The sequence below is a fragment of the Sus scrofa genome, chromosome 12 (assembly GCF_000003025.6).
Source record: "Sus scrofa isolate TJ Tabasco breed Duroc chromosome 12, Sscrofa11.1, whole genome shotgun sequence".
NCBI classification, from domain to species: Eukaryota; Metazoa; Chordata; class Mammalia; order Artiodactyla; family Suidae; genus Sus; species Sus scrofa.
Window position 1 is genome coordinate 49,213,367 of NC_010454.4, and position 14,242 is coordinate 49,227,608.

Genomic DNA, 14,242 nt, shown 5'->3' on the forward strand with positions numbered 1-14,242 from the left:
ACATTGTAGCACGTCTCTGTGGCCCTCTCAGAAAAAGGGAATTCTTTCCCAGCTGGAGTGAGAGATTTTAATTAGCAAGGACATTGTGTTTCAGCTACACCATGAGGGCAAGGAAGACTATGTCTGACTATGTCTGGGGTGAACTTAGTATTTCCCTGCCCGTACCAGAGATGAGTAGAGAGCACAGCAATTTTTTAAAAAGGCAACACTAGTGAGACTCCTCAGGAATGAGAATGTGGGTAGTCTTACTAGGTGAAGACCAGAGCCAGTGATCTGACAGCTCTCCCAGAGATCTAAGCATCAAATATGTGGTCATCCCTCCTCTGAGCTCCAGTGTTCAGGTAACACCTCCTTTTGCCTTTTGTCCCCCTAGTTGAGAGAGGATGTAACTTCTTTCTGAAGTCTTTAGTCTCTGGGTTATCTCAGAATCTTTTTTCACCTTTTATTTCCCCCTTTTCTCTTGGGGGATATACCTATATCTCTAATTCCCTATGTTAAATCTTCTTGATTTCAGCATACCTGTTGTACTGTCTGTTTCTGGAGTAGGTCCTTATTGACATTCCAGGTATATAATAGTTGTCATATCCAGTGTGATTATGCATAGTCATGATCTATTACAGTTTAGAGACTAATATTTTCCTATCTTCATTTTGCTTTCCACCAGTATTCATTGGGTGCACTTTATTTGACCACGACTGTGAAAGGTACGGTAACATGTTAGGACAGCTCCTGACTTAAGAGGCATGCCATTTTAAACATAGGCGTCAAGTAAAAATGACATTTGAGTAGTGATTTCTAGCTTTAATAGCCTGAACCATTGTGATCCTTATGACACTAGCAGAGCAGGTATTATCTTTACTATGTGGGTGTAGAAGCTGAGCTTCAGTCTTTCCCAGCTTTCTTGTAACAGTCACTTGCTTAGCTGGGCGGTGAACCCCATATTCCTGCCAAAACAAAACAATGTGTGCAAAGTGGTAATTTCACTAACATGACTCATAGTTGCTATAAGATTTCTGAGAAGAGGAATTTCTCGCTGGAAATTGCGAAGGCAGCTTATTGGAGGGAGATGACATTGGGGGTGCATTTCCAAGCGCGTCCTAATTGGGGACTGTAGCCTCCAATGGATGACTTCACGTTGGTTTTAAGGAGATTCTCTTGCTGCAGAGTTTCCCCAGAGCAGCCTTCATGTCCCCATTTCTCAGAGTGTAGATAAAGGGATTTAACATCGGGGTCACGGCCATGTACATCACAGTTATCACTGCATCCTTGAGGCTGTAACTCGTCAGGGGGCGGAGGTACATGCCCATGACTGTCCCATAATACAGGGAAACAACTGTGAGGTGGGACCCACAGGTGGAGAAGGCTTTGCGCACACCCTTGGTGGATGGAACTCGTAAGACCGTGGAAAACACCCGAACATAGGAGATGATGATACATAGTAATGGCACGGAGAAAACACCAACCCCCACGTACATCATCTTCACGTTGAAGTGGGTGTCAGAACAGGACAGCTTGACCAAAGGGACAGCATCGCAGTAGAAGTTGGCCACTTCCTTGTTTGCACAAAAGGACAGACGAGCCGTGAGCAGAGTGTGGGGGACAGCATTGGCATTTCCAACCACCCACGACCCAACAACTAAGAGGACACAAGCCCGTGGGCTCATGATTGTTGTGTAATGAAGTGGGCGGGTGATGGCCATGGCACGATCATATGCCATAGCAGCCAGGATGTAGCTATCCGTGTTAGCCAAGGCAATCATGAAATACATCTGTGTTAGGCATCCCCCAAAGGAGATGGCCTTGCTGTGCAAGAGATAATTAACCAGTGTCTTAGGGATGGTTACAGAGGATAAGAAGATGTCGACAAAGGAGAGGTTGGCCAGGAGAAGATACATGGGGTTGTGAAGGCGACTGTTGCAGCAGATGGCCAGGATGATGAGCAGGTTTCCAGTCACTGTGATGGGGTACATGAACAGGAAGAGGATGAGGAAGAGGGTTTCCTGTTCCTGATGACCACTGACTCCCAGCAGGATGAAATCCAGGGCAGAGGATTGATTTTCTTCCGTCATCGCTCCTTTGTGAAGAAGGGAGGAGAAGAATCCAGAATTATTAGGGACGCTCTGTGTCTAACACCTTCTGTATTCACCACATTAGGTCATCTGTGTTTATACTTGGACATGCTGCATCCAAAGACAGCTAATACTGGTGGAAAAGCATCTCTGTTCACCAGTTGGACTCACTGTCAGAAAGCCATTTACCCATGTCTACGACGTGGTCATTGTGAATCAGAAGTGCCCATCCTCCAGAGGCCAGACACCTTGGATTTAAGTATTTAACAGATAATTAAACTTAAATTTGCAAGTGTTAGATACGTTGTTAGGCCTCATGCCAAAACCACAAACATGTCAAAAATACAGTTTGTGTATTCATTTATTCAATATCTATGACATAGTCTCTGCTATGAAGAAACCAGGTTCTCACACTAATTTTTTTTATGCATCATGGGGAAAAGACAGCATTTTGGAGTATTTGAGGAAGGCATTTCATTACAAAGAATGTGTTATGCATGGAGCATCCTGGAGAATTCGGTTGTTCTACTGACTGATCCCAGAAGTATTAGGTGTCTACACTGGTGTTATATGATTGTTAATCCGAGAGAAAACTGGGAATGGATTGTAGCAAAGCAAGCCTAGTCACATTCCTCCCCAAGTCTCCTGTTTTCAAAGTGTATTTTTACTATGTGTCTTTTCTAAACCCTTAGGTGTATGTAAGTAGAATGCTTTTCTCTTTGGTTTTTCCCTTCCTTGGCTTCATTATTTCCTCGAAGGAGTCATTCGGTTCTATAACATCTTCAGCTACTGCTTAGTCAGGTCTATATCTGTCGATGTAACCTCTCATTCCTCTGATTCCACATTTTTCACACTCTAACATGCCCAGCCGAACCCCATCCACTGCACACCCAACCTAAATAGTTGGCAGGTTTTTTGAAGAGGAAAGCTATTCCTTGTTTATTTTCATCTCCTGCAGAGAGGCTCTTGTGAAGTACTGTTCATTTTGTGTACCAATCAGCTTGCACTCAGTATTTCTTGAATTATATCCAGGTTTACCATATGGGCTTCCCACATGTGGGGTGCTCTCAGGCACTCTCATCCTTCACTTCTCCATCCTGTCTTCTTGATTTCTTCATTTAAAATAATTTGTATCTATCTCAGCTTTTCCACTTTCTGTCTCAGTGCTGTAGTTTTGACCACCATCATTTTCTCTCTGAAATATTGAAATGCTGCCTTACCGGCTAGACTCCTGGTTCCCTCCTCTTTGGTATCTTGCACTTCATGGCCTTGCTAAGTGTTGGAGAGACTGCTAGCTGCTCACCCGAGTCTACTGGGTTTGCTTGTTGGGCACTCAGCTAGACTCTATTTCCCGGCCTCTATGTTGTGGACATGTAATTGAGTTCTAGCCAGTTTACCTGTGTGTTCCAGTTCTGGGCATCCTCCATACTCTCGTTGCCCTTGTGTCAGTTGAATTAAAATGGCCAGGAGGCTGAATGAATGGTGGGGGTCACAGGGTGGTATGAGCCTGTGTCTTTAGTTCTCTACATCCAGGAGAGCCACGACTCACCAAGAAGACACCTACTGGAATTGCCACATAGGAGAGAAATAAGCTTTTATTCTTTTAAACCATGACATATTATTTGTTGTTATTGTCTTTTTAGGGCTACAGCTGTGGCATATGGAGGTGCCCAGGCTAGGGGTTGGATTGGAGCTACAGCTGCCAGCCTATTGCACAGCAGCACAGGATCAGAGCCACGTCTGCTACCTACACCACAGCTCACAGCAAATCTGGATCCTTAACCCTCTGAGCAAGGCCAGGGATCGAACCTGCGTCCTCATGGATGCCGGTCAGATCCATTTCTGCTGAGCCATGATGGGAAATCCCCTTACACATTTTTTTATCCATTTGTTATTGTAGTCCATTAGGTCCAAGTAATTCACATTTTTCTAAAGAACCTCTACTCAGCAATGAATTCAATCTCTAATTCATTCCATCATCAATTCTCATTGTCTCCCATTGTATATATGAATGATATGGGAGGACTTGGGATGCAGATCAAACTAACTTTTCCCTAAGTGTGATGTGCTTTTTCACCTTTGCACCCAAAGGAATTTATTTTCTCACTTCCTTGAAATGCCCTTAACTTAAGCCCGCTGCATAAAACACTTGAAGGGTTTCCCTGTTCGTCAACAGAGCAGTATAAACATTTTTTTTTTTTGGTCATGTAAGAAGTAGAAAGCAAAGAGCAAAATGGAGCAAATGCACAGAAATTATGGTTGTCTGCAATGAAAATGTAAGGGAATACATGGATAAACTAATTCTTTTCAGGAAGTTAGCTATATATAAATCAATATTAAAAATAATCAGTCCTGGAGTGCAGTGCAGTGCAGTGGTTGACGAATCTGACTGGGAACCATGAGGTTGCAGGTTCGATCCCTGCCCTTGCTCAGTGGGTTGATAATCTGGCATTGCCGTGAGCTGTGGTGTAGGTCACAGACGCGGCTCGGATCCTGTGCTGCTGTGGCTCTGGCATAGGCCAGCGGCTATAGCTGCGATTCGACCCCTAGCCTGGGAACCTCCATATGCTGCAGGAGCAGCCCAAGAAATGGCAAAAAGACAAATCATCATCATCATCATCAATCCTGTTCCAGTACTTCAGTAACAATGAATTACAAATTATAATTTCAGAAAACCCCTATCCACAGTAGCAAGAGAAATTTTAGATTCTAGAATAACTCTAACAAAAGAGCTTCAAGAGTGGTGTCAAATAGGAGTTGCCGTCACGGCTCAGTGGTTAACGAATCCAACTAGGAACCATTGAGGTTTTGGGTTCAATCCCTGGCCTTGCTCAGTGGGTTAAGGATCCAGCATTGCCACGGGCTCTGGTGTAGGTGGCAGATGTGGCTCCAATCCCCGTTGCTGTGGCTCTGGCAAAGGCTTGGCAGCTACTGCTTTGATTCGACCCCTAGCCTGGGAACCTCCATATGCCACGGGAGCGGCCCTAGAAAAGGCAAAAAGACCAAAAAATAAAAAATAAAAAAATAAAGTGTTGTCAAATATTACAAAACTTTATTTAATGAAAGAAAAATGACCTAAAGTAATGTGGAGATAAGCACTGTTAATAGGAAAACTCAGTTCTCCAGTTAATCTGTGGATTTGGTGCAATCCAATCCTTTACACATAGGATATAGCAAACTTATCCTAAAATTTGTGTAGAGGAATGAGGATCCAACAAGAGCTAAATTAATTTCAGACAAGAAGGAATAGAAGAATGGAACTACCTTATCAGGTATAAAAATGACTTACTCTGATAATACAAACAGTACAGTTATACTGTTAGAAGGACTGAAAAATAAACTATGTAACAGACTAGGGAGCTCAGCACAGACCCAGCATTTATGAGAAACTGCTCTATGACACAGGGTGGTATAGATTGAGCAGGAAAAGGATGGACTGTGTATTTAGCAGAGAGTTGTGGGATAACTGGATACCCATTTATAAAAATAATACTGAAAAATAGTATCTAGAGAATTCATTGAAGGAACAAAACTTCAAAATTGTAGAAGAAAAAAGAGAACATGTGTTTATAATATGTAGGTAGGACTTGATTTCTTAAACTGAACACAAAACATGAGACAATACTGTAAAATTTAATTACCTTCAAACCAAAGCATTTGTATGAAAACACAACCCAAAAGAGGGGGCAAGACAGATCATGGATTGAACAAGTTATTTGCTCCACATATATCAGTAAAGGATTAGTATTTGGAATATGCATGAGTCCTATAATCTAGGAAGAAAGGAACCAAAAATATAGTAGGAAATCACAGGCAAAGATGAGAACAGGCAAGTCATAGAAGGGGAAGCTGATGTGGTCAATAAGCAAACGAACAAAAAAGACATTCAACTAAATTAAAAATCAATTTAAATTGTTCATTCAGAGGGTATACAAGTATAAGAGTCTGATAATTTTAAGTGTTGGGAAGAAATGGAAGAATTAGTATTGCCATTTCAGGAAAAATTAGCCCATCTCTGGAAGAGTTGGACTTCGTACACCCGTGATCCAGCAATTCCACGTCTAGATGAGACCCTAGAGAAACTCCGACATATGTGTTCAAGGAGAAAAGGATGAGTGTTGTCATATAGGAATCTTAGATGTGGCCTCCGTACAGAGAAATGGTTAAGTAAATTGTGCCCATTTCCTGTTAATGAATTCTGTACAGCAGTAAAGACTAACTGAATTCATATAGTGAAAGCGAGCGAATTCATATAGTGTAAGCGAGCGAATTCAAATAGACAAATTTTTAAAAATAGGATGGAACAAAGCAAGTTACTGGAAGATATAGTCCACATCATACAATATATACACACTTTAATACATAAAAATACAACACACGCATATGTAGTAAAAATATAAATCCTAAATGGGAATATACTGTCCACCCAAGAGATTGCAGTTTTCTCTGGAATGTGAGGGAGAAAAATGTAATTTTGGATGGAAAAAAAAAGTATTTTCGAATGCATCTGTAATATTGATTTCTTTTTAAAAAAATGTGAAGCTAATTCGACCAAATCTTATATTTTAAAAATCTAGATGATGAGTTTTGGTTATGTTTCTTTCTCTGTCATTCTGATGTTTTAGTACTATCATCAGCAAATTTAATTTAAAATTAATATTTCACATGTGGAGTGATATTTGGTCTAGAGAGTGGCCATGGAGTTGGATTACGCAGGTACATTTTTCACTGAATGCAGGAGATAAAGAGAGTGTTCCTTGTGAAGAGGTTAAAAAAAAAAAAAGGAAGCTATTTACACCGGGAAGGGGGATCCAGAGGCCAAATACAATGCTCATCTAGACTTATTTATAGAGACGTCTGCTTACTGGACCCCAAACTGTATTTATAAAATGCAAATGTGATTGTGTCTGTCTCTCTAAATTTACTCCTTGTCTAGGCATCACCTAAAAGATGAAGTGCAAGTTCCTTATCACGGAGGGAAAACTCAAGGACAAATTGTTCAGAAAATGGAGGGTAACTCCAGGCAGAAATGTGTCATTTACCTTTATCAGAAGCTGAGGATACTGGCAGGGGAATAGGAGGAATTCACTCAGGAAAGGAGGTTGTGGGTTATTTGGTGGTGGGTTTTGACCAACAGTAATTTGTCCTTCCTTTGGTACGAAGGTGGTAGAGTGGATCTGAGCAGAACTAACCTTTGCTGATAATGCAGACATGGAACCTTTCGTTTAATATAAGCATAGATATCTGAGCATGTATATTAAATGGCTGATCCATAAGGCAACGTTCTGAATGCTAATCTGGTGCGAGAACAACCACAAGGAAAGAAAAAGATAAGTAATTAGTGTAAGAATAACACTAGGAAAGAAGTGGTAGGTATAATCAATGCAGGAACCAAAGAAACAGGAGACAAGAGAAGAGAGGTTTCTGAGCATAGGGGCTGAGGTTGGAGACCCTCAGTGCTGGATGTCAAGTGTCATCATGGGAAGAAGTGATTTCTGCAAAAACCCTGAGAAAGAGCTGAAGAACCATGTGCCCCCAAGGAGAGGAGCCAGGAGGGGCGTCAGCATGAATGCTGGGGGCAGAGTAAGAGTCTTGAGTTTGCTGAGTTAAACCAGAGTCCTAGGAAATGCTGGCCACTAAAACCCACTTTCGTGGGACGTGGCAGTGCTCTGAGACAGCCGTCACCTGAGTGTGATGTAGCTGAAGACAAGGGAGGCCACATGTCTCCCCTTGTCATCTGAGTCAGCAAACATACCAAAAAGACATCCTCTGAGTGCTTTGAGACCCTCCCACAGGTCAGCTCATCAGTGCCTTGCCAATGAAAGAGCATAATTTCCTGAAGGAGCCTCTTAGCTTGCACCATTGACTGTGGAAGTGGAGGGAGGAATGTCCTTAGCTCCTTTCTTAAATAATGCACTTGTGTGACTGCTAATGTGCCCAGTCAAACAATATGTCTTTTTCTCTTTTTTCTTTTCTTTTCTTTTCTTTTTTTTTATGTCTTTTTTGGGTCTGCGGCCATGGCATATGGAGGATCCCAGGCTAGGGGTCGAATCAGAGCTACAGCTGCCAGCCTACACCACAGCCACAGCAACTTGGGTGCCCAGCCTCATCTGCAACCTACTCCACAGCTCACGGCAACACCAGATCCTTAACCCACTGAGTAAAGCCAGGGATCAAACCCGCATCCTCATGGATATTAGTTGGGTTTGTTAACCACTGAGCCACAACGGGAACTCCCAACCAATATTTCTTTGGAAGGTGGAGAACTCAGGATTGAGAAAACCAAATGAAAATTATCCCTTCCTCATCCTGCTTTGTTTTTTTTTTTTTCAGACAAAGCCCAAGGAGAACAATTATCAGAAGGGAAGAGTCTCTCTCTCTCTTTCTCTGTTTGTGTGTGTGTGAAGGAGAGAGACTGTCACCCATTAGATCTTGAGAACTTGGATTCTGAAGCCAAGGTTTTGAGTCCTAGTTTTGCCACCCTCTCTCTTTGACTTTCAGCAAGTCAGTTAATTATTGTTTTCCATCTGATAAAAGCATGTAGTAATTCTGCTTACCTCTTGAGGTCTTCTGGCGGTTAAAGGGGGTAATGTGTGCAGTGCAGTTGCTGGTTATTTATCTCCTGATGTCGCTGTCACACTCTCTTCTCCGGTATCCAAAGCCCCTACCTGGGAATGTGGCTCAGATGCTATCAAAAAGGAACTTGGTCCTGTGACTTTCTGGCCTCTTCCACAAGGGGACGTTTACAGTCAGCTGGTCTAGCGCATGTTAAAATGCCTCTTGGGAAGTAGGTGTGCTGGAGAAAGTGCCAGCAGTAGTTTGGGAGAGCGGATTCTCTGTTCCTGCATGAAAGATGATAGGCTTGGGATGGTTTGGAAAGAAAAGCCCAAAGTTTCCCAACTGTGGAGCAGAAGGGGTGGAAAGAGCTGCCTGGATGGGGCCTGAAGATGAGGATTCTAGTTCCCTCTTTAAGGAAGCGAGGTGGTCATGGCAAAGCGAACATTTGGAATTATTCCCCAAGGTATGACGTCTCTTGAAACATGACTCCCCCAGGACTTCATTCAGAGCATAGTCAGAGTAATTGTTGACACTCAGTACATGCTGCTCCAGCTATGCCCTGTGGAAACACGATGGTTCTCAAGAGTAATTATTCTCAGAATTCTTCTCTAGAAGGAAAGGGGGATGAAAGCTTCCCAGAGTACATCTCCAGGGTCCAAGGTCTGGGCTGACCTATTCTGGCCTCTTTGTTGGAATGTGGGCCCCTATCTGATTCCACACAAGGTGGGCCCACCCCTCGGGAGCTTCAAAGCCTGGGGTACAGTCAAGTGCCTCATCTTGATTACAGCCTGCAGGGAAGTCTTTCTGGTGTTAACTGCGGAAAGTAAAAATAATTCTATTTCCTCTTTCTCTAGAATTCTACCTAGGAAGGTGTAGAAATTAATACATAAAACCCTCAATTAAGACAGCATCAAGAGGCCAGAAGGGGTATCCCTGTCACCCCATTGCAATAGCAGGGCCCACCAAGCAGACTTTCTCTTGGTACCTGGCAAAGGCTCAGCCAATGAGAGATAGTCACAGCTCAGCCAATGAGACGCCACCACTGAAATCTCACTTCCTCCAAAGGACTGTTTGTTTCCTATAGCCCTCTTGGCTTTTTTCCCCTCTTCTTTAAAATCGTTCTCCTCTTCCTGCTGCCTGGGGCATCTGCACTGTGGCTTAACGAGTTTGCAGACTCAGAATCATAATTCGTTGTTGATCCTGAATAGCCTGCTTCCCTTTTATTTCCTGGAGAAATAACTGGGGGTCTATTTGTTTTATGTCAACAAAGGTTAGAGTGAAAGTTAGACTTTCCTTTTCTAGCACGTTAATGCTAAGTCTCAATTTTCAGAGCTGGAAGAATCTTCCTCTGCTGCCCCCTTGGACCACGTCCTCCTGGGAGAGCACCATTTTAGAGAAGAAATACTCTCTCTGCTCCTATTTTCCCCAAACCTGTGGCCCAATGCCACATCACTGAACAATTTTCATGACTTCCTGGGAAACCAGAGGCATAAACGGAGCAAGAGAGCTGTGATTTGTTACTATCATTTTTTCCTTTTGGAATTGGAATTCTCTTCAGTGACACTTGGATCTTGGACTGAATGATAGTGATGAGATTGGGCAATGAAAGGAAAGATCACGTCTCCTTCCTCCTTCAAAGTTCAATAACGTCTATGTGAGCCCATGTTTCCCACCTCTGTCCCATAGCTCACCTATTACCATTACCAGTACTAGCCATGTCTTCTGCTAGTTCACAATTCCAGTTTACCTAGCTGTCTGTCTGTTATTTTATATCTCCTGTGTGCTGATATCTCCTGTCAGGTGAGGGGAACGCGTTGGGCATGAAGAGAACTGAGCTCAAATCCTCACGTGCCTCTTTCTGATTGAAGCACGTGAAATATGTGACTTCACATTTTGGAGAGTTTATTTTCTCGTCTGGAAAAGAGGGTTACTATTGTCTGTTCTGCAGGGCTCTTTTGAACATTAAAAGCGATCGTAATGAATGTGATGCAGTAAAAGCACGTGAAGTACACACATGCGTATTTGATATGTAATGAAATACCGACTTTCTCTGAAACTGTGTGGCACATTTGGAACCTCCTTTCTAGTGCTCAGGACTTTCTTCCTTGTGTGGGCCATCGTTCCATTTTTTTCCGAAACAAGTGTTTGCCTGCCCACTCCACAGTGTTATGAGAGTACAGTAAAAACACACTGTGCTGTGTGCTTTGGTGGATAGAGAACCGAGAGAGACACATAGCTTAACTCACAGGGACGTCAAGTCAGTATTGCCAGGTTCCTCCCATCCCTTACCAGAATCCTCATTCTCCACTCTGGCCCCCTTTCCCGAAATTTAGTCATTCGACAGACGTTCTTGGATGATTTCATGTTCTCCAAACTTTACTTATCACCTCCACTCTGATTCATGCTCTGTTAATTTTGCTGCCAAGTTTCATATCCTTATGGTTAAATACTCTCTTCCATGAGAATGTGCCACGGGAACTTTTAAAATCTGCCCAAGATGGAACTGCTCTTCGTAAATTACTCTCTTCTCCGTTATCATCAATAAAGGTGTCATTTATTATCATAAAAATTACTACATTCTATTGTTTGTACGTCCACATTCTTTTACACCGAATCTCTTTGTCTATATTTTCACTCACTCCCTCGCTAGATTTTTCTGATGTACCTAATTAAACTCCTGGTCTCACCAATCCCCTCTGTCTCTTACTGGTCTCTCTGTCCAATCCTTCATTAAAGAAAAACACGTGTTGTTGCTTCATAAAGAGCTCCTTATTTTTACCTATAGATATCTACCTGTGTGCCAACCTGTCATCACTATTTATCTATTCATAAGGGAAAATGTTGTAGGTTCCCATTGATCTACCACCCAACCTGAAAATTAGGACTTTGGGGATAATCCATATCAAATACATGGTACCCCATTTCCATCCCCTTGAGTCTTTCTTCTTCAATATCCTCTCGTCCTGAATCCTATGTTCATCTTTCTCTTGCTTTTTTTTTTTGTCGTGCTTTTTTTTTATCATACTTTTGTTGCATCTACTTCTGTTCCCCGACGTGTATTTTGTGGTTGTTTGTGGTTTTTATAATCTTATGAAAAAGTTATCAATAATAATCTTTGAGAATTTACACATTTTCAGCTAATATTATTATGATAAGATCAACCAAATTGTAGCATAACTCTCTGGGACATTCAGGAAAATTAGCAAAAAAAAAAAAAAAAAAAAAGAAGGATTTCTTTCCTGGGTGAAGTGACTGAACTCAATTAGGACATTCTACTGATAATACAAAAAGGGCTTCCAGGAGGACCCATGCCTACAACTACATCTGGGATACATTTGTGTTTCCATGTCCAATAGGAAAGATTCCTAAAAATAACATCAACCAAAAAAAAAAAAAATAGGCAGAATTGTTGAGCATCCAAAGCCCCTGAGGAATGACTGTTTGCATCATTTAGGTATGTGGGGACCAAGTAGAAGCATCTTGGCAGCTCCTCTCAGCTCCTCTGAGCTTCAGATGTGTGGTCATCCCTCTTCTGAATTCCTAGGTTCTGGTAACACCACGTTTCCCTTTCGTTCCTCCAGTCCTAGTGAAAGTAACTTCTTTTTGCAGTTAAAAACGGTTCAGTTACAGCAGCATTCATCTTTTTTTTTTTTTTGGTCTTATTAGGGCTGAACTCATGGCATATGGAAGTTCCCAGGCTAGGGGTTCAACCTGGAGCTGGAGCTGCTGGCTTACACCACAGGGGTTGAACCTGTGTCCTCATGGATACTAGTCAAGTGTTACCACTGAGCCACAACAGGAACTCCATCGTTTATCTTTTATCTTCTAAGCCACTTTCAGTGTACACCTATGTATCTGTGTATCTTCGCTAAAATTTCTGTTTCCTGAATGGTTCCAAATGACTTGTAACATACCGGGTGTGGGATGGGTGGGAAATGAAATCAAGTCTGTTCACGTCTCATCATTATCAGATCACACTTATTCTCTTACATTCACTCCTTCTCCCTTCACCAATACTTATTGATTGCACCTCAATGACCAGCATTGGTAGAAGTCGAGTGAAGCATTAGGACAACTCTTGCCCTCAAGGTTTGCAAGCAAAGTAGGGGCGATATAAAAATCCCCCAAGTTGACATTCAGGTAGTGATTTATAGACTTCAAAGTATGAAGTACGATGATCCTCACCCTCTCTGACAGCAACAAGGCAGACAGTTTTCTTTCCATTATGTAAATGTAAAATCCATGGCTCAGACATTCTCAGCTTGACTCTGCCCGTCAGCAGCGTAGTGGGACAGGAACCCAACAACTTTGCTGCCACTTTGCCAAAGGGAGAAGTGATGTGTATGAATTGATAATAGAATGTCTTCTAACTCATAAGGTTTATTTTTCGTGATTTATCTATTTTTTATTTTTTTGTCTGTTTTTTTTTTTTTTTTTTTTTTTTTTTAGGTCCGCACACCCGCAGCATTTGGAGGTTCCCAGGCTAGGTGTCCAATCAGAGCTGTAGCTGCTGCCTACACCACAGTCCTAGACCCAACCTGCCTCTGCGACCTACACCACAGCTCATGGACGTGCAGGATCCTTAACCCACTGAGCGAGGCAGGGATAGAACCTGCAACCTCATCATTCCTAGTCATATTTGTTTCCGCTGCACCATGATGGGAACTCCCTATTTTTCATGTTTTCAAGTTGTCTTGATGTAGAGTTGATTTACCACATTGCGATAATTTCTGCTGTACAACAAAGTGATCCACTTATACATATACCCACATCCATTCCTTTCAGGTTCGTTCCCCATATGGATTGTCCCAGAATATTGGGCAGAGTTCCCTGTGCTATGTAGCAGGTCCCTGTTGGCCAGTCATTCCATACACCACAGTGTGCATATGCCAATCCCAAACCCCCAGTCCACCCGCCGCCCCACCCCACTGTCCCCTTTGGTAACAGTAAATTGTCTTTAAATCTGTGAGTCTGTTTCTGGTCTACAACTAAGTTCATTTATATCCTTTTAAGAGTCCACCTCTAAGTGATTCCTGTGATGTTTCTCTTTCACTGACTAACTTCACTTAGTATGATAAGCTCTAGTCCCATCCATCTTGTTGCCAATGGCATGGTTCCACTGTTTAATGGCTAAGTAATATTCCATTACATGCGGTACCACATCTCTATCCATTCCTCTCGTCAATGACTATTTGGTTGCTTCCATGCCCCAACTCTTGTAAATAGTGCTGCAGTGAACATAGGAGTGGATATGTCTTTTCCAATTATGGTTTTCTCTGGATAGATGCTAAGGAGTGGGATTGCTGGATCACATGCTAGTTCTATTTTCAGGTTTTGAGAAACTTTCCCAGTGTTTTTAACTAGTGGTTGTACCAATTTACATTGCTGCAAATAGTGAAGGAGGGTTCCCTTTTCTCCACACTCTCTCCAGCATGTATTGTTTGTAGAATTTTTGAAGATGACCATTCTGGTGGTATAAGTAGTACCTTTAGTAGTTTTGATTTGCATTTCTCTAACAATTAGTGATGCTGAATATCTTTTCATGTGTTTGTTTGTTTGTTTTTTTTGCCATCCATATGAGTTCTTTAGAGAAATGTCTATTTAGGTCTTCTGCC

At 42.2% G+C, this 14,242-nt stretch overlaps 1 protein-coding gene across 1 annotated transcript; it reads right to left on the reverse strand.

Annotated features, from left to right (window-relative positions):
- Positions 334-2,069, reverse strand: LOC100516694 (olfactory receptor 1A1-like). The gene has a single exon (XM_021067656.1). It carries the CDS (start codon positions 2,067-2,069, stop codon positions 1,131-1,133), a length of 939 nt encoding a protein of 312 aa, XP_020923315.1. The 3' UTR covers positions 334-1,130.